Genomic DNA, 21714 nt, shown 5'->3' with positions numbered 1-21714 from the left:
TACCAATGATGGGGCACTATTCCTTCCACTTACATCAATGATGGGGCACTGTTCCTTACACCAATGATGGGGCACTATTCCTCCCACTGATACCAATGATGGGACATTATTCCTCCCACTGATACCAATGATGGGACACTATTCCTCCCACTGATACCAATGATGGGGCACTATTCCTCCCACTGACACCAATGATGGGGCACTATTCCTCCCACTGATACCAATGATGGGACACTATTCCTCCCATTAATACCATTAATGGGGCACTATTCCTCCCACTGATACTAATGATGGGGCACTATTCCTCCCACTGATACCAATGATGGGGTACTATTCCTCCCACTGATACCAATGATAGGGCACCATTCTTCCCACTGATACCAATGATGGGGCACCATTCATCCCACTGACACCAATGATGGGGCACTATTCCTCCCACTGACACCAATGATGGGACACTATTCCTCCAATTAATACCAATGATGGGGCACTATTCCTCCCACTGATACCAATGATGGGACACTATTCCTCCCACTGATACCAATGATGGGACACTGTTCCTCCCACTGATACCAATGATGGGTCACTATTCCTCTCACTGACACCAATGATGGAGCACTATTCCTCCAATTAATACCAATGATGGGGCACTATTCCTCCCACTGATACCAATGATGGGGCACTATTCCTCCCACTGACACCAATGATGGCACACTATTCCTCCCACTGATACCAATGATGGGACACTATTCCTCCCACTGATTCCAATGATGGAGCACTATTCCTCCCACTGACACCAATGATGACACTATTCCTGCCACTGACACCAATGACGGGACACTATTCCTCCCACTGATACCAATGATGGGGCACTATTCCTCCCACTGATACCAATGATGGGGCACTATTCCTCTCATTAATACCAATGATTGGGCACTATTCCTTCCACTGACACCAATGATGGGACACTATTCCTCCCACTGATAACAATGATGGGGCACTATTCCTCCCACTGACACCAATGATGGGGCACTATTCCTCCCACTGATACCAATGATGGGGCACTATTCCTCTCACTGACACCAATGATGGGGCACTATTCCTCCCACTGACACCAATGATGGGGCACTATTCCTCCCACTGACACCAATGATGGGGCACTATTCCTCCCACTGATACCAATGATGGGGCACTATTCCTCCCACTGACACTAATGATGGGGCACTATTCCTCATACTGATACCAATGATGGGGCACTATTCCTCCCACTGATACCAATGATGGGGCACTATTCCTCCCACTGACACTAATGATGGGGCACTATTCCTCATACTGACACCAACGATGGGGCACTATTCCTCCCACTGACACCAATGATGGGGCACTATTCCTCCAACTGATACCAATGATGGGGCACTATTCCTCCCACTGACACCAATGATGGGGCACTATTCCTCCCACTGACACCAATGATGGGGCACTATTCCTCCCACTGATACCAATGATGGTGCACTATTCCTCCCACTGATACCAATGATGGGGCACTATTCCTCTCACTGATACCAATGATGGGGCACTATTCCTCCCACTGACACCAATGATGGGGCACTATTCCTCCCACTGATACCATTAATGGAGCACTATTTCTCTGATAGCAAAAATAGGGTATTATTTACTGCCACTGCCCACAGTCTGGGCCCCCTAAAGTCTGAAGAACATTAAACTGGCTGCTCTAGAAGCTGAAAATCACTGAAGGCATTCCTACCCAAGTGATCTCCACTATTTTTATTTGTTACATGTACTTATATAGCACAATCAATGTATGTATTACTTTACACATAACTCCCATCCATATATATTTGGGACAATTTAAAGAAGAAGCCAATTAACCTACCAAAATGTCTTTGTAGTATGGCAGGAAACCAACACAGGCAGAACATGCAAATTCTAACCAGGTAGTGCCATGGTTGGGATTTGAACCAACAATCCTAAGCAGAAGGGATAACCAATTAGCTGCGCTGCTAACTCCAGGTTTTGTACTGAACAGCTTCCCTGCTGCATTTTGAGTACAAGAGGTCGACCATTCAGAGATCATTTTGCAATTTGTCAATGAATGCAAAGCAATCCCTGATTGGACAAAGTGGAGAGGCAGGGTAGTGACATCTCCATCTTGTCCAATCAGAGAATGCTTTGCATTCATTTTGGGCAGCACAGTAGCTAAATGGTTAGCACTTCCGCCTGGCAGTACTCGGGTCGTTGGTTCAAATCCCAACCACAGCACCACTTGTCTGGAGTTTGCATGTTCTTCCTGTGTCTGCGTGGGTTTACTCTGGGTACTCTGGTTTCCTCCCACACTCCAAAGACATGCTGGGAGGTGAACTGGATCCTGTCTAAATTGGCCCTAGTATATGAATGTGAGTTAGGGACCTTAGATTGTACGCCCCTTGAGGGTTAGGGACTGATGTGAATGTACAATATATATGTAAAGTGCTGCGTAAATTGACGGCGCTTTATAAGTACCTGAAATAAATACACAAAATTTATTTTTTTTATGGGGCAGGTTTGCTGTCTCAGCATCTAACCCTCCTCCTTTCACAGCACGGGCTTGGGAGTCAAGAGTCTTGCTGGGCTGGGTGTGCGGCGGTGTGCGTCTGTAATCCCAGCTACTACTTGAGTCTAGTTCTGGTCTACCTATGTTGAGTTCAATATCAATATGGTGGCTCTAGGGGAGCCTGGGGCCACCAGGTTGTCCTAAGTATGGGTTCAGCCCAGGTTGGAAGTGCAGCAGGTCAAACCTCCTGTGCTGATCGGTTGTGAGATTGCATCTGTGAATAGCCAGTGTAGAGCATCCTGGACAATACAGCGAGACACAGGAAAAAAAGAGTCTTACTGCAATGGATGATGGGCTGAAAAAAAAAAAACCTTAATTCAGGTTCCCTTCAGTGCTGCCCACATAACCCAAGACCAGGGGCAGACTGACCATTCTGACATTCAGGCAGTGCCCAAGGGCCCGGGGTCAGTAGGGGGCCCCATGAGATGCCCCTGGTACCTTTCATAGGCTTTTTTTGGGAGGGGTTTGAGTGTGGGTGAGGACACAGAGGCCCCATGATCCCCTATGGTCTTCGGGCCCCATGAGTTGTCAGTCCGCCCCTGCCCAAGACCTAACCATTTGGCCACCTGGTCCCTTCTTAAGGGGGAAGGTCAGAAAGAGGAATAGGGTATCCTCCCCTTCAGCAGAGATTTACTAGACTTTTGGTTATGTAAGCAGCACTGCAGGGAGCCTATAGTAGGCTTGCTTCTCCAGGAATGGCAAGTATCTCAGCCCTTCTATTATTCTTTATCAACAACAAGACCATCAAAGCTGTAGTGGAGTACCCATTGACTGAGAATGCGCAGATGCAGGTACGGGCCCCTGTTCCTCTAGTTCCCACAACTTCCTGGGCTCTAGGTCACGTCCGGGGAAAATATGTTCCTCTGCTTCCCTCCCTTAGGAGCTCCTATATGCCACACCTGATGAGGCAGAGGTTGGTGGGCAAGTGATCTGCAGCCGGATGAGAGGCCCTCCACTGTCAGAACAGGTGACGGGCAGCCGAGAAGCAGCCTAATGGTTTGCAGCTTCTTCGGAAAACCCAGCTACTGTGGTTCCAGTGGGGTGGCCCTTTTTCATTGGATCCCTCCAGCTGTTCACCTGTGTTACCAGATCTACCCTGGACTTCATTGAGAGGAATGTTGTGTATGGGGATAAGCGGATGTAGCTGTCTTCTTAACTGTTTTACTGAAGCAATGATTCTCAGCTAGACTCTCTGTTATAGATCAGGGGTTTCAAACTCAACATTATGGTCAGCATTATGGTTGCCCTCAAAGGGCTGTTTGTATCTGTAAGACTAGATGTCCAGAGCACCCCACCCTGCTTACATCAGATGTCATTGTCGAGAGCCCCCCCTCCATCAGAAGTCCATAGCCCCCCTCCACGCTTTCTTACATCACAATGCACCCCCCTTACCTTGTGCTGCTGCTGGGAAGAAGCTGGAGGCGGAGCTCAGAAGCAAAAAGTGCAGGGTCTGGAGGAGGACCAGAGGAGGGCTGGAGTCAGTTGCTAGAGTCTTCTGAATGCTGAAACCAGGGGAGGCAGAGGCAAGGGGATGGGGGGGTGCTACTGCTGCACAGAGAGGCACAGGGTCTGTTGGAGTTGTCCTGTCCTCCTTTCTCCCGCCAACTGCTGAGATGAGGGGCAGAGATGAGTCTCTCCGCGGCTGCACAGAGAGGCGCAAGATCTATAGGAGGAGTCCTGTCCTCCTTTCTGCTGTTGAGACAAGGTGAGGGTGGAGACGAGAGGGTGCCATAGGCACAGGAGAGGTGCGAGGGCCGCGGGCACACATTGTAAAGCCTTATAGAGACTATATACAGTTTGTAGCCACATTATGCCCTGATTGAGCCACAGAGACATTGCTGTGAAGAGTCCATGTTTGTGCAGCTTTCATGATCTGCTTTGTATTGCCCTGCATTGTATGTACAGTATGCCTTTTGCCATTCCAAACTTGTTTTTGGTTTTGCTTCTAACGTTGCCCCTGTTTAGTAACTTGCATGTAACAGGAACTCCCTAATAATTAGGCCGATTACCTATTCTGTTAAAAAAGCAAAACTCCAGTCCAATAGCTACAAATACCGTACAATAGATGAAATATCTTAAATGTTCAATCTGGAAAAAGATTTTTAACTCTGTCCAGCCACTATTGTGATACTCAAACCTCTTCCAAGCAGCGCAGCCAAATGGGTGACACCACCTCCTCTAATATCATTGGAAGCCCACTGACTGGACAGTAAAGTACCATACTAACCCTAGGTTCACATCTGTGCGGGTGGTGCCGCTGCGGAAAACCGCACCACCCACACAGAGGAATGCGGACCCGGGGGCCATTAGTTCTTTCAAACCTTTCAAATACCGAGCTCCTAATTTTCCCCCCACCCTACCCTCTCCATCACGACCAACAACGCCATCATCAGTCCCACCCCGCAAGCCAAAGTCCTAGGTGTCACTCTAGGCTCAAACCTGTCCTTCCAACCCCATGTCCAATCACTAGCAAGCTCATGCAGACTCCACCTCCGCAACATCTCCAAAATACGTTCGTTCCTCACCCCAGACACTACTAAACAACTCTTTCACTCACTTATTATCTCACGTCTGGACTACTGCAACTCCCTTCTCACCGGCCTACCTGGTTGCAGACTATCCGCGCTCCAGTCTATCCTGAACTCAGCGGCCAGACTCATCCACCTTACCAACCGCTCCGCATCCGCCACCCCCCTCTGTCATTTCCTCCATTGGCTCCGGATTGCCCAACACATTAAATTTAGACTACTAACACTGACATACAAAGCCATTCATAACGCCGCCCCAAACTACCTCACCGACCTGATACCCAAATACCACCCAACCTGTACTTTTCGCTCCTCACAAGACCTCCTACTCTCCATCTCCCTGGTCTCCTCCTCCCACGCCCGACTGCAGGACTTCTCCAGGACTTCCCCATCCTCTGGAACTCACTACCCCAATCCATCAGACTGTCACCTACCCTCCTCACCTTCAGGCGCACCCTGAAAACCCATCTCTTCAGGAAAGCCTACCCCACCCTCACCTAACTGCCCATCTCCTCCACTCCTCCTACCACTCCATCCCCCACAGCTATCTCCTCCTGTACCACTATCCCCTCCCTCCTAGATTGTAAGCTCCAAAGAGCAGGGCCCTCGTACCCCTCGTGTATTGTATTGTTGCTGTATTGTCTCATGTTCTGTCCCCCCACTATAATGTACAGCGCTGAGCAAACCTTTTGGCGCTATATAAACACTGTATAATAATAATGATAGTTCTAATGGCACGCGGCCTGCACTGGACAACGCAACCGTACTGAGAACCGCATATATGTGAACCGGGGGTAAGTCTTTCAATCTGCTCACTCTGCACTCTCCTCCTGTCAGAACATGTGCATGCAGCCAACCCTGAGTGGTTTCTAGTGCTGCCCCTCCTTCTCCCAGTCTACGTTCTGCTGTACAGGGGGTGACAGATGCTAATAATACCAATGATTAAGGTACTTATACTAGCTTTATGTCCAATGCATGTAATTATGTGTAAAGGAATATACAATTGTATTGAATCATGTTTTATTTTATATTTGCCTGGAGTTCAGCTTTAAAGGGTTAGTTGACCTGAGTAAAAAAAAAACAAAACAGTCTATGCAGGCAAGAAACTTAAATGCCGCACAAATTCCCCTCCCCTTCTGTGCCACCATTGTCCAAAATCCAGCCAATCTTACGCTAGTCTCACGAAACTATTTGGGACCTAGCGAAGACCGGCAGTTCATCTGCACACGTGCCCCGCAGCTTAATTTATACAAAATGGCGGGGATACTCGCGATATCATCGACCCGACATGCCCCTGTGCCCATATAAGGTCAATGATGTCACCAGAATCCATGCCCCTTTGTGTATGTCATCTGAGGGAATCTCCAGCCCTCATCTCACTAGTCCAGCAATGGCAGCTAACTTCCAAGTTGAGGAACAAGCCTAAGTCCATCACTAGTGGCCAGTGGAAAACATACGCCTTATGGAATTGGTCAGAGGGAAGGATACTCTCCTTACAGAAAACTAGAAAGAAAGTTATTGTCAGTGGTTCCTCTAAGAAGCAGAAATTGTTCATTACCCAAGGAACCCTTTGCAACACTTGAAGGAACCCTGGTTGAGAAAGGTTGGTCTTTCTCAAAAAACGTTTGCCTAAAACAGGGGTCTCCAAACTTGCCCAGATTGTATGCAGCCCGCAGCTAGGGTCAGTGGTAGGTCCTTAATGTGCACAGCTTGAGGGTTAAGGTCTACAGAAGCTGCCTATGGTCTTCATCTCAACTCCCCAACCCCCACCCCATGTAAGGGGGAACTCTGATGGAGACCCTGATGTAAGAGGAGCTCTAATGGGGACTCTGATGTATGGGGAACTCTGATGTTGACTCTGGTGTAAGGGGATACTCTGGTGGGGAATTTGATGTAAGGGGGGACTCTGGTTGGTAACCTGATGTAAGGAGGATGCTAATGGGGACCCTGATGTAAGGAGGGCTCTGGTGGGGAACCTGATGTAAGGAGGGCTCTGGTGGGGAACCTGATGTAAGGAGGGCTCTGGTGGGGAACCTGATGTAAGGAGGATGCTAATGGGGACCCTGATGAAAGGAGGAGTCTTGTGGGGAATTTGATGTAAGAGGATGCTAATATGAACCCTTATGTAAGGAGGATCCTAATTGGGACCATGAAGTAAGAAGGGCTCTGATAGGGACTTAGATGTAATGGGGACTCTGATGGGATCACTAATGCAAGGGAGGACACTGATGGGGATCCTGAGGTAAGGAGGACTCTGAAGGGAACTCGGTTGTAAGAAGGGCTCTGATGGGAACGTTGATGTAAGGGGGACTATAATGGAGTCTCTGATGTAAGGGGGGAAACAGATGGAGATCCTGATAGAAGGAGGACTCTGAAGGGAACTCGGTTGTAAGAAGGGCTCTGTTGGGAACTTTGATGTAAGGGGGACTATAATGGAGTCTCTGATGTAAGGGGGGACACAGATGGGGATCCTGATGTAAGGAGGACTCTGAAGGGAACTCGGTTGTAAGAAGGGCTCTGATGGGAACTTTGATGTAAGGTGGACTATAATGGAGTCTCTGATGTAAGGGGGGACACAGATGGGAATCCTGATGTAAGGAGTACTCTGCTAGGGACCCTTATGTAAGCAGGACTCTGATGGGGACTTTGATGTAAGGGAGACTCTGATGGGATCACTGATGTAAGAGCGGATGTGATGCAGACTTTGATGTAAGGGAACTCTGATGGAGTCCTTGATGTAAGGGGGGACACTGATGGGGATCCTGATGTAATCAGAGACACTAGTGGTGACCCTGAAATAAAGAGGACTCTGATGTGGACCGACATAATGGTGGACTCAGATGTAGGGAGAACTCTGATTGGAACCCTGATGTAAGGGGAGACTCTGGTGGGAACACTGATGTAAGGAGGACTCTAATGGGGACCCTGAGGAAAGAAGGGCTGTGTTGGGGACTTTCATGTAAAGGGGACTGATGGGACCCTTAATGTAAGAGTGGCTCTGCTGAGGACTTTGATAAAAGAGGAACTCTGATGGAGTCCCTGATGTAAGGAGGGGACACATATGGGGATCCTACTGTCCCATCAATCACTCAGAGCCACCTTTTTTTATTATTCCTTTCAAACAAGAACAGGAAAATCTTTGTGGTTTTTTGATAAAGATTATCCACAAATCACTGCAGTGCCATTTTAGCTTCCAGAGGATCACACCAGTGAAGGTCTCCTCCTTTTCCCTTTGATACACATATGCTTGTAAGTCTATTCATTGTTTGTTGATATATCTTGATTGCACTGTTATGCATATGTGAATTTGTAGGTGACCTATCTGTATAGAATTGTGTTCATTGTATGCATTTGTAAGAGACATATATAAAAGCATATTGTAACCTCAAGTTTATGTGATCGTATTGCCGTTTACAGAACTATTGACAGGAGTAAATTCAGTTTTGGAATGAAACACAACGCTGCTTCTGTCAGTTTGTTTTTAGCTAGCTGTTGACTAACCGTTAGTAGGACAGCATATGGATCCTGATGTAATTGGGGACTCTGATATAAAGGTGTACTCTGATGGGGACCGTGATGTAAGTGTTGTTAGATGAGTTTATGTGAAATCTTCATTAAACACTGTAAATAATATTGTATTAAGAATATGTTTCAGTTAGAGCTTTATCAGTGCGGATGTGCAATAGGTCTTTCAATAAATTCCTCTTCTATAGATACCATAGCTGCCAAAGGGAATATTCTAGTAATTACACCTTCTTTACTGTATAACAGATGTCTTTGCTGAGAATCTTCTTTCAGACATTTTGGTGCCAGAGTTTGATTATCTAACAATGAGACAGAACTGTTGGCTTCCCAAATATGCAGTTCAATGGATACCTCATTTAGATATGCAATGAAGGTGGCCGGCCGGTCATGAATACTTCTGTCCCAGCAAAAGGTCAGGAACTGGTATGCTTAAATTCCATAAAGGGTGTGCCAGGATTTGCCTTAAAGGGGGTTGGTGTATGGTAAATACGGGGGATTGGAAGTTATCCAATCGTATCAGAGAATAGACCGGCCAACCAATCAGAGATACTTCATGAATATTAATGGAGCAGAGGCCTATAACTATGGACGAGAGAGAGAGAGAGAGAGAGAGAGAGATTCTCTTTGGAATGGAATTTTTACGTCCAGTTCCATGGTAATTATGGAATATATCCCTTGCACTTGTATCTAAATGTTTGTCTTATGGCTTTGCTGTCTCACTGTTTGTATTTTGTAATACATTTGAGCTTTCCTAATACTGTTTCTTTTATGTAACTAGATACAGTGGGGCAAAAAAGTATTTAGTCAGCCACCAATTGTGCAAGTTCTCCCACTTAAAAAGATGAGAGAGGCCTGTAATTGGCATCATAGGTAGACCTCAACTATGAGAGACAAAATGAGAAAACAAATCCAGACAATCACATTGGCTGATCTGGAAAGAATTTATTTGCAAATTATGGTGGAAAATAAGTATTTGGTCACCTACAAACAAGCAAGATTTCTGGCTCTCACAGACCTGTACCTTCTTCTTTAAGAGGCTCCTCTGTCCTGCACTCATTACCTGTATCAATGGCACCTGTTTGAACTTATTATCAGTATAAAAGACACCTGTCCACAACCTCAAACAGTCACACTCCAAACTCCACTATGGTGAAGACCAAAGAGCTGTCGAAGGACACCAGAAACAAAATTGTAGACCTGCACCAGGCTGGGAAGACTGAATCTGCAATAGGCAAGCAGCTTGGTGTGAACAAATCAACTTTGGGAGCAATAATTAGAAAATGGAAGACATACAAGACCACTGATAATCTCCCTCGATCTGGGGCTCCACGCAAGATCTCACCCCGTGGGGTCAAAATGATCACAAGAACGGTGAGCAAAAATCCCAGGACCACACGGGGGGACCTAGTGAATGATCTGCAGAGAGCTGGGCCCAACATAACAAAGGCTACCATCAGTAACACACTACGCTGCCAGGGACTCAGATCCTGCAGTGCCAGACGTGTCCCCCTGCTTAAGCCAGTACATGTCCGGGGCCCATCTGAAGTTTCTAGAGAGCATTTGGATGATCCAGAAGAGGATTGGGAGAATGTCATATGGTCAGATGAAACCAAAATAGAACTGTTTGGTAGAAACACAACTCGTCATGTTTGGAGGAGAGAGAATGCTGAGTTGCATCCAAAGAACACCATACCTACTGTGAAGCATGGGGGTGGCAACATCATGCTTTGGGGCTGTTTCTCCGCAAAGGGACCAGGATGACTAATCCATGTACAGGACAGAATGAATGGAGCCATGTATCATGAGATTTTGAGTGCAAACCTCCTTCCATCAGCAAGGGCATTGAAGATGAAACGTGGCTGGGTCTTCCAACATGACAATGATCCCAAACATACCGCCCGGGCAACGAAGGAGTGGCTTCGTAAGAAGCATTTCAAGGTCCTGGAGTGGCCTAGCCAGTCTCCAGATCTCAACCCCATAGAAAACCTTTGGAGGGAGTTGAAAGTCCGTGTTGCCCAGCGACAGCCCCAAAACATCACTGCTCTAGAGGAGATCTGCATGGAGGATGGGTCAACATACCAGCAACAGTGTGTGCCAACCTTGTGAAGACTTCCAGGAAACGTCTGGCCTCTGTCATTGCCAACAAAGGATCTATAACAAAGTATTGAGATGAACTTTTCATATTGACCAAATACTTATTTTCCACCATAATATGCAAATAAATTTTTTCCAAATCAGCCAATGTGATTGTCTGGATTTTGTTTCTCATTTTGTCTCTCATAGTTGAGGTCTACCTATGATGCCAATTACAGGCCTCTCTCATCTTTGTAAGTGGGAGAACTTGCACAATTGGTGGCTCACTAAATACTTTTTTGCCCCACTGTAGATTGTTTGTGTTAGTTTAGACCTCCATCCTATTTACCAATACATTTTGGTTGTTGTGTTAAACCTTTTCACTTCTGGGTAAGAACTCTTCATTTACCAAATCATATCACAGAAATAGTATATTTCATAATCTACAGATTTGGTCAACAGTGTGGACTTAGATGGGAATTTTTTTGGTCTGCAAATATTTGTAAAGCGTACAATGTGGCCCTTGTAATGAAAAGTTTAGAGACCCTTGGCCTGGAGACACAATTTAATTGAAGTAAGAATAGAAATAGAAGAAGGAAAAAAAGCTGTGGGCCCTGATACATTGTTTTGTTTCGCTTTCAACAGGTAAATGAATCCAATGAGCAAAACAGGTCCAGTCAGTAAATTTATTCCTTATCTATAAAGAGATTTCTTTACGTAAAGAACAGGGTAATCATATGGGCTTTAACAAGAACATTAGGGTTGCTGTGATGTGTGACAGAATGAGGACACATTGTAGGTCGCTGTTGAGTCTTTTCATAGAGACGTTCTCACTGCAGGTAACTTACACCAAAAATTCTAAAACAACTCATTGTTCTACCAGTCTACGGTAATTGGAAGTCTACGGCAATGGATGCCTTGATTGACACCATTTGAGATCCTCTTCAATGCACGTGCACATTTCGAGGTTGGTAAAGTCCGGTCTCAGGCCAAGGACAGACTTCCCTTAGAATAATATAAAATACATGATAATAATGTCTTTCCCACAAATCACAGCAGAAACAGAGGGATTGGTTCACACAGATGTCACACAAACATTCTGCTGCAGACTAGGATTCTGGGTATTTTGCATGCAAATGAAGAAAGTGAGCATAGTCTTTAGAAGTACCTTATGTACATAAACTCTTGTCCACAATATTAGCACCGACACAACAAAGGTACAATAATCCCTTCACCGTAAGGGAGGTCCACGGAGATGTGTTGTCACACTTTTCACATTTGTGTCTTTTTTTTTTTTTTTTTTTCAACCCATTTTGCCATCCGATGAGATTACAGTATCAAGTTTTTAAAAAAAAAGTCTTTACAGTAAAAGCTTGTATATATAAAACCACATGAATGATTCAGCCCTCAGAGCCAGTTGTCTCCACTGTCGTCATAAAAAACAGACGGGGGGCTCATGCAATAAAAAAGGAACAGTTCTTGTTGGCCATCGCAGCCAATCAAATTGCACTGGGAGAATGAGTAAGAGAATCTAACTGGCTACCTTAGGAAACGTTCTTCCTTTTAATGGTTTTACGCATGAGGCCCCCAGATGGATGGCTTACTTATGGAAACTCAAGCAAAGAAAGTGGAAATATTGGCACTAACGGCCAACTGGATTTTGCGTTTTTTGGCCGCCCTGGATTATGGCTCCACATCTGATCCGGTTGTCTTTGCTCATGTTGTAATAAATTAGCCCCAATGTCTTCTTTTGTCATTTGCACTGGAAACCTTGAAGAGGAAGTATATATTATGTACATTTTATTACATCACTCCTTAGACTGCTGGGGATGTGTTCCAAGGTAAATATTAAAAAAAGGCACTGCAATGTTTTTGAGTCTTTAATATCTTGTCTCTATCAGTTTTTGTGGTACACAGACAGGACAAATAGATTTACCCCTCTGGGTCATTAATAGGAAGGGGAGACCAGTGAATGGACATTCTCTGATCTCCCTCCCTTTTTCCCAATGAAACCCACCAAACTGGTCCCAGGTCCACCAATGGGTGCATGAAGCCAAGGAAAAATGGTGGGGGTGTGCAGGAAGCGGGTGGCGGCAGTTACCAGGGTGTGTGCAGCTGCTGGATGGCTTTCAAAGTTGGCTTCAAAGATTTACACACAATCCCAGTGGCTGCATCTATTAGGTTTACTGGTCCCCTTATGTTTAGTCAAGTTTGCCACCTCACATTGGATGGATAGGACCATTTTGCTATGGCCTGGGATTAAATAAATTCCATACAGTAGGTTGTATAAAATATGATGGCCACTGTAGATAGACTGTTCTAAATGTAAATATTTTACCACTGAAATTCTGGAAGGATATAAAAAATTGATGGTTCATTAAGACTTTCTGCATCTACCCAAACCTGAATGACCCTTTTTTGGGTGGACCTATCCTATAATTATGAATAGTGAAACAAAGGAGGAGCTATTTTATTTTCCATTACTAATTTAATGAGTTCTTTGTGGTTGGGGTAAACTCAATTTGAGATGCCTGTGTCCACCATCAGCTTATGAGCAGCTTGAGAGAAAAAGGCTTAATTGTAATTTACAACGAAAGAAATCCCTTTTTTAAAACATAATGTTAACCAAAATTCTATTGACAATACTTCCCCTTTAGACTGGTGCCAGAGACAAAGAAGATGAGAAAAGATTATAGTCACCACCATGATGATTCTCTTCCATTACACCTCTCACACACTTACGAAAAAACAAAAATCAGCAATACGCATAGCTCAACTTCTACAAAAGCAAAAGAAGTAAAACAAGTCTTAAAAAATGAGGTAGCAGTTGTGTGTTCAAAGTTTGGAAGTGCATCACATTGGACTTCAAAGTAAATCATTGAAATGAAGGGAATGTTACCTCAAAACAACATTATTATTATTAAGGAGCCACATAAGGAGAAAAGGAATGACCCGAGTTTCTTGTGTGCTGTTTCAGACAGAACAGATAGAAAAATTGTTTCTAACGTGGCATTTATTTTAGAGGACCACCATGTCTTTCTAGTAAAGTTTTGGGAGTGGGATCCTTGTTTGTTATGGAGGCATTTATTGTAGAAGATCACCATGTTTTTCTAATAAGATTTTGGAGGTGGGATCTATGTTCTTTACAGTGGCATTCATTTTAGAGGACCACCATAACTTTCTAATAAGATTTTGGTGGTGGAATCCATGTTAGGTACGGTGGTATTAATTTTAGAGGACCACCATATCTTTCTAATAAGATTTCGGTGGTGGAATCCGTGTTCTTTATGGTGGCATTCATTTTAGAGGACAACAATATCTTTCTAATGAAATTTTGGTGGTGGGATCCATGTTCTTTATGGTGGTACTCATTTTAGAGGACCACCATATCTTTCTAATAAGATTTTGGTGGTGGAATCCGTGTTTTTTTTTGGTGGTATTCATTTTAGAGGACAACCATATCTTTCTAATAAGATTTTGGTGGTGGAATCCATGTTCTTTATGGTGGCATTTATTTTAGAGGACTACCATGTCTTTCTAATAAGATTTTGGTGGTGGGATCCATGTTCTTTACGGTGGCATTCATTTTAGAGGACCACCATATCTTTCTAATAAGATTTTTGTGGTGGAATCCATGTTCTTTATGGTGGCATTTATTTTAGAGGACTACCATGTCTTTCTAATAAGATTTTGGTGGTGGGATCCATGTTCTTTACGGTGGCATTCATTTTAGAGGACCACCATATCTTTCTAATAAGATTTTGGTGGTGGCGTCCATGTTCTTTATGGTGGCATTCATTTTAGAAGACCACCATATCTTTCTAATAAGATTTTGGTGGTGGGATCCATGTTGTTTATGGTGGCATTTATTTTAGAGAACCACCATGTCTTTTTAATAGGATTTTGGTGGTGGGATCCTTGTTCCTTCAGCCAAAATGTTTTCTCAATTTTTTGGTAGAATGTAGGCATATAAGGGATAGAACTTTAATAAGGTTTAGAACCTGATTTAGGTATGTATTGCTGTCCATGTCCCTGTTGGCGGGATGTGCTCTTCAATTTTACCATTGTTACCGGTATAAAACGTGAACAGAAAACTCCCAATCTGTTCTAGAGACTGAGATTACAACTCACTTTGATGAGATGTCTACTCATTTCTGATTAATGAGTTACAGACAGCAATAAAAAATTATTAAAAATCTTCCCTCCTTAATACAAAAATCCCAATCTGTTCTGGGGACTGCAATTGGAGGTGGGATTGCCCCTCACTTTGATAAGATTTCTTCTCACTTCTGGTTGTGTCTCTAGAATAAGAAGTGAGGGTAAATTTCCTCAATGGGGACAGACAGGGATAACAAATTGATAAAGATTCAAAACCTTCCTTACTCATTACAAAACTCTGGAGACTACAGTCTAAGGTGGAATTACCCCTTACTTTGATGAGATTTCCTCTCACTTCTGGTTGTGTCTCTAGAATAGGAAGTGGGAGTAAATTTCTCCAGTGGTGGACAGACAGGGATAAAAACCTAATAAAGGCCTGTCCTGGTGACTGTAGTCAAAGGTGGGATTACGGCTCACTTTGATGAGATTTTCTATCTTTTCTGGTCATGTTTCTAGCAGTTCTTTAGTAGTCCACATGCTCTCACCCAATTCTCCCTGCTGTGGCCATTACAGGTACAGGTTATAGGTACTGTGGTCCTGGAAGGGTTAATCCGCCTATGAGAGGACTGAAATGGGCAGGAAACAGTCAGCGGGTGTCCATGATGTGTGGTCTGAAGTAGGAAACGCTTGTGAGAAAGAGCTGTGTACTGTTTGGGCTAACGAGGTACTTCTGAGCTGTGGTGACCTTACTTTGGGCCGCTGGAGCAGGTGGGGACTTTAAGCCCTGTAATGGGACAAGGTTTTGCTGGCGGTGAGCCGAAGTTATGCATTATACCTGGTGTTGACAGACTGTTCTATTTGTTTTCATACTGAAAGCTGGCTGGTTTTCATTTACCTTTTGAAAAATAAATATTGTTTGCTTTTACCAACATGGCAGGCTGGTGCCCCCCAACTCCCCCATATATCATAAAGTGTATTATACATATTCAGAATTTTCCTTGGGCAATAGAACTTGCACAAGCAGTAAGATATGGTAGATATGCTTGTAACAGATAGAATGAGGTTTGGTCTGAAATGTTTTGGGTAAGGGCTTGATTTTAAAAATTAAAACTCTAGGGTAAAAAAATTCCATAAATTAAATCATTAGGCAGGCATTTCTACCACACATTCCTCATTAGGTGGCTCACTTAGACAGACTGAGCGATTCATGCAATAGTTTTCCCTTAAAATACCCAAAATTTAAAAAAAAACAAAAAAAACAAACCTAAATAAGAAACATCCACTGCCGGGGCACATACCCATGCTGGACATGTATGAAGGAATCAAGAATAATAGACAGATCACACTTGAAAACATTCATCCCGGTTGAGGTAGGTTTGGTGAATGACCTCTGCATACGGACTCTTGTTACAGTCTATATCCGTCTCATAACAAGTCAAAATATAAAACAAAAAAAATGAATGAAAACTACGAAAAATGAAATATTAAAAAGTCCAACCAGGCTACAAAAGCAGCAGACATCCCTGGGATATTCCCAGGAGTCTCAACATTCATCTGACACAACAATACAAAAGAGCAGATCAGAATTATCAGTGGGTAGTGACATGAAAAGAGGTAAGTTCTCTACAAAACCTGTAGGTCCTGCAGCCAGAGGGCTTCCAGCAGGCGATTTCTGTGTAGTGAAAGTGAACAAAAAAAAAAGAGACGGCTGCTCACAGTCTCTGGAGAGTAACAGTCTATAAGTGCCGCGTTCTCACATATAATAATAAAAAAGTACAAAATTCTATCAAAAGGATATAAAGGGATCACAGGGTTTGGAAAAATGGAGACCTGAGATTGTGTAAAAAAAAGCTCCATCAGACTAGGCTGGTAAGGAGCAGCAAGGATTCAGGACCAGCTTTAGAGAAAGATCGGAGGCTCAGTCCTTGGTTGTGGCTGTAAGGCTTGATGTAAGGTGCCCTGGAGGGTCTTCTTCGGTAAAGCTGATTTCATCTGGAGTGATGGTGGACACCAGGGTTTCATCCAAAGGACAAGACGGAGCAGATTGTTGCTGAAAGAGAGAAAAGTGGTTAGTGCCCTAAAGCCTCACATACAATGCCTGATTGAAAGACAGTCTGTCTTTGCTATCATATCAACCAATCAGAGCCTCCCGTACATGGTCTAACCCAAACTTTCTCAACCTTTTCAACACAGGGGAACCCCTGAAATATCTATCCAGTCCTAGGGTTCCTCTGCTAAAAATTACTATATCTACAACTCATGGTACATTAATGTGATGGTCATTGAGAAGAAAGCTCCTAACACTTGTGGCTAATGGGAAGAATTACCCCCTTACAGATACTGTAGGTAAAAAGATCAATGGTGTCAGTGAGAACTTACCTGAGAGGCGGAAATTGCTAATTGCTCAAGGAACCCCTAGTAACCTCTGGAGGAACCTTAGAGTTCCTTGGAACCCTGCTTGAGGAACTCTGGTCTAACCTGACAAACATTTCAGACATAAGGCTCTTACAGTGGTAGTCATAAAGGATGTCCTAGACCAGTGATGGCGAACCTATGGCACGCCAGGAAGAAGAGGAAGATGAGCGCACACGGACCGCACACACTGACTGGCCATCCAGATCTTGTTCACACTCCCCTTTGAACTACATTTCCCACATGTCTCTGGGGCCAGGGTGGGCGTGGACGAGAGGAAGCGGCTCCCACACGTCTCTGGCGTCAGGGGTGACGTATCCGGGGATGGGCGTGGATGAGAGGAAGTGGCTCCCACATGGCTCTGGTGTCACGGGTGACATACCCAGGGATGGACGTGGATGACAGGAAGCAGCTCCCACACTGCTCTAGGGCCAGTGGTGACGTGTCTAGCGTGGATGAAAGTAAACGGTCCCACACTACTCCGGGGCCAGGGGCAACATGCTCAGTATGGATGGGAATGAGCTGGTGGGTTGGAAGCCATACCGACCCTGCAGAGGTGAGATTAACTGCTTCCCAACCGTGCTATAGCCGAAAGCAGGCTACAGTGCGGTTGTCTAGTTCTGGGAAGGCTTCCATGGACGTCCTCATGGAACACACCCCCTGTGCGCCCCCAGGGGTGCGCACCCAGTGCTGTCAGTGATAAATTTGTGTTGCAGTTTGGGCACTCGGGCTCAAAATGGTTCACCATCACTGTCCTAGACCCTCTTTAAAAGTCTCTCACTCCTACACACAACTGTTGGTACAGCTAACAGATTTATGTAAGGTTGTGATCAAACGTTTGCATAAATCATGACATTTTGGCATTGATATTGAAAATATGGCTGATCATGCCAAAAAACTGTATTTTATTTAACTACTTCCAGTCCAGACACTTTCACCCCCTTCCAGTCCGGACACTTTCCCCACCTTCCAGTCCGGACACTTTTACCCCCTTCCTGTCCAGGCCAATTTTCAGCTTTCAGTGCTATCACACTTTGAATGACAATTGTGCGGTCATGCAACACTGTACCCATATGATTTTTTTTGCATTTTTTTGAGACAGATAAAGCTTTATTTTGGCGATATTTATTAACCACTGGGATTTTTATTTTTTTGCTATGTAAATAAAAAATCCAAAAATTTTGAAAAAAAGTGTTTTTCTTATAAAATTTTGCAAATAAATAATATTTCATCTATATTTAAATCTTGGCCAACATTTATTCCGTTATCTTTTTAGTAAAAAAAAAATAACCCAAATTAGTTTATAACCAAAAATTATTATTTTTAAACATTTTTTTATTACATTTTTATTTTATTTTTTTTATATTATTATTTATTTTATTTTTGTTTTACATACCGTCACCCTAGCAGTACAGTGTCACCTTGGTGACACTGTACTACTTGTGCGGGGTGATGAAGATTTTTTTTTTTTATTACACTGATTGCTTTTACACTGTGTGAGCTGTGATTGGTCACAGCTTGTCACCTGGTACAAGGCTGTTGTGAATAGCCCTGTACCATGTGACCATTCACAGATTTCACACGTAGTAAGCAATAATGTCAGAAGTGACATCTTGCTTACTACTCTGCATGTGATCACTGATTGGCCAATCAGTGATCACACGATCGGGACCTCACACAGAGGTCCCGTACAGCGATCGGTGTTCCACTGTGTCCGGAGGACACAGCGGGCACCGGATCGTGGTGCTGCGTGCTCCCAGGGAGCGCGCACAAGCAGGGGGTGGGGAGGCCATTTATAAATGGCCACCCAACCCTGCACTGCCACTGTCCAGCCGCTTATATACAACGGCCGGACGGGAGGTGGTTAAGGAGAGTGATCATATGAAAACTTTTGATCACAACTGTACCTATTACCTGGCAAAATGTACTGGGTCTTCCCAAATGTCATAATTTTTCTGTGACTGTCCTGGGAATTGAGCAATGAAATGAATGGAGCACAGGTTTAGTTAAAGGTTGTTAAACAAATGTCCATCTGGATCTGGTGGTACTGAGGGGATTGGATTAAGGTTAAATATACTATATTGCCAAAAGTATTGGTCGGCCGGCCTTCCCACGCACATGAACTTTAATGGCCCCCCAGTCTTAGTCCGTAGGGTTCAATATTGAGTTGGCTCCGCCCTTTGCAACTGTAACAGCTTCACCTCTTCTGGGAAGGCCGTCCACAAGGTTTAGGAGGGTGTCTATGGGAAGGTTGGACCATTCTTCCAGAAGCGCATTTGTGAGGTCAGGCACTGATGTCGGGGGAGGAGGCCTGGCTCGCAGTCTCCGCTCTAATTCATCCCAAAGGTGTTCTATGGGGTTGAGGTCAGGACTCTGTGCAGCCCAGTCAAGTTCCTCCACCCCATACTGGCTCCTCCATGTCTTTATGGACCTTGCTTTGTGCATTGGTGCGCAGTCATGTTGGAACAGGAAGGGGCCATCCCCAAACTCTTCCCACAAAGTTGGGAGCATGAAATTGTCCAAAATCTCTTGGTATGCCGATGTCTTAAGAGCTCCCTTCACTGGAACTAGAGGGCCAAGCCCAACGCATGAAAAATAACCCCACACCATAATCAAAGTAGGTAGCAACAATACATTGGCAACAGTAGCTTAACATAAAACTGTTATTACACAATTAAATTTATGGGTAAGGCTTGCCTACACGGAAAGGAGAGGTCATTCGAGAAAAGGCAAGAGAAAGAAGAGTCTCAAATATGGGTAAGGAAGAGGGAAAGGGGTGGGGGAACGGGTATCCCACTGGGCAACGCAAGCACTCTAACTCCATATATCAGAGAGAGAGAGCAATAACCGATAAAGGTTAAAGTGTTACTAAACCCCGGACCCTGCATTCACTATATCCGGTCTCCCCAGACCCTGCATTCACTATATCTGCTCTCCTAGGACCCCACATTCACTATATCTAGTCCCCCGGACCCCGCATTTACTATATCTGGTCTACCTGGACCCTGTATTCACTATATCTGGTCTCCCTGGACCCTGCATTCACTATATCTGGTCTCCCTGGACCCTGCATTCACTATATCCGGTCCCCCGGACCCTGCATTCACTATATCTGGTCTCCCCGGACCCTGCATTCACTATATCTGGTCTCCCCGGACCCTGCATTCACTATATCTGGTCTCCGCGGACCCTGCATTCACTATATCCAGTCCCCCGGACCCTGCATTCACTATATCTGGTCTCCCCGGACCATGCATTCACTATATCTGGTCTCCGCGGACCCTGCATTCACTATATCCGGTCTCCCCGGACCCTGTATTCACTATATCTGGTCTCCCCGGACCCTGCATTCACTATATATGGGCTCTCCTAGGACCCTGCATTCACTATATCTGCTCTCCTAGGACCCTGCATTCACTATATCCAGTCTCCCCGGACCCTGCATTCACTATATCTGGTCTACCTGGACCCTGTATTCACTATATCCGGTCCCCCGGACCCTGCGTTCACTATATCCGCTCTCCCTGGACCCTGCATTCACTATATCCGCTCTCCCTGGACCCTGCATTTACTATATCTGGTCTCCCTGGACCCTGCATTCACTATATCTGGTCTACCCGGACCCTGCATTCACTTTATCCGCTCTCCCTGGACCCTGCATTCACTATATCCGCTCTCCCCGGACCCTGCATTCACTATATCTGGTCTCACTGGACCCTGCATTCACTATATCTGGTCCCCCCGGACCCTGCATTCACTATATCCGGTCTCCCCGGACCCTGCATTCACTATATCTGGTCTCCCTGGACCCCGCATTCACTTTATCCGCTCTCCCTGGACCCTGCATTTACTATATCCACTCTCCCTGGACCCTGCATTCACTATATCTGGTCTCCCACAGTACACAGAACATGAAAATGCAATTATTTTAGTAACTATAAACTGCTAAATATCTTTTCTCATCAGCAGTATATAGCGGTCTTGTGACTTCTATCAGTGTCCAGCAGAGCACTGGTTAAAGCTTGTAGGAGGAGTTTTCATTCTCAGCCAATTTTCCTATGAGGCTGCATAACCCCTGACCTCTGTCTGGACAGCGCTGATTGGCCATGTGCTGATCAAATGCACTCTCCCAGGAAGAAAAATAATCTCTAGCAATACACACTAAACTGAGCATGTACAGCATGCCCCCAAAGCTCTGTTCTATCAGCAGATGGATTGGGGACAGTAGAAGAAGGGGAGGATCAGAGAAGACAGGATCAAACATCCTTTTTACACAATGCAGAGGATTAACCCCTTAGGTTCCACAGTGAGTATAACAAGCATGCTTTACTGCATCTACAGACTGATTGTACTGTTGGGGGTTTAGTAACACTTTAAGAATGCAGTTGTGATCTAACAATGGAGACCTTGTTTTCAGGAATTTTGAGTGACTCATTTAGTATGGAGGTTCATTTTTCATGAATTACG

General features: G+C 44.7%; 1 protein-coding gene across 1 annotated transcript in view; it reads right to left on the bottom strand.

Moving 5' to 3' along the window:
* Positions 1 to 11409: 11409 nt before the first annotated feature.
* The window catches only part of LOC149436388 (immunoglobulin superfamily DCC subclass member 3-like), a 29199-nt gene continuing 18894 nt past the window's right edge, over positions 11410 to 21714 (bottom strand). Inside the window, exon 4 of the mRNA XM_089661664.1 lies at positions 11410 to 16885. Coding sequence (XP_089517790.1) covers positions 16754 to 16885 — 132 coding nt within the window. The 3' untranslated portion in view covers positions 11410 to 16753. The remainder of the gene's footprint in view (positions 16886 to 21714) is intronic.

Source organism: Staurois parvus, unplaced genomic scaffold, assembly GCF_062004578.1.
Source record: "Staurois parvus isolate SC_StPar_1 unplaced genomic scaffold, SC_StPar_1.0 ptg001363l, whole genome shotgun sequence".
Classification (NCBI taxonomy): domain Eukaryota; kingdom Metazoa; phylum Chordata; class Amphibia; order Anura; family Ranidae; genus Staurois; species Staurois parvus.
Note: the sequence above shows the minus strand (reverse complement) of the source record. Positions and strands in the feature narration are given on the sequence as shown.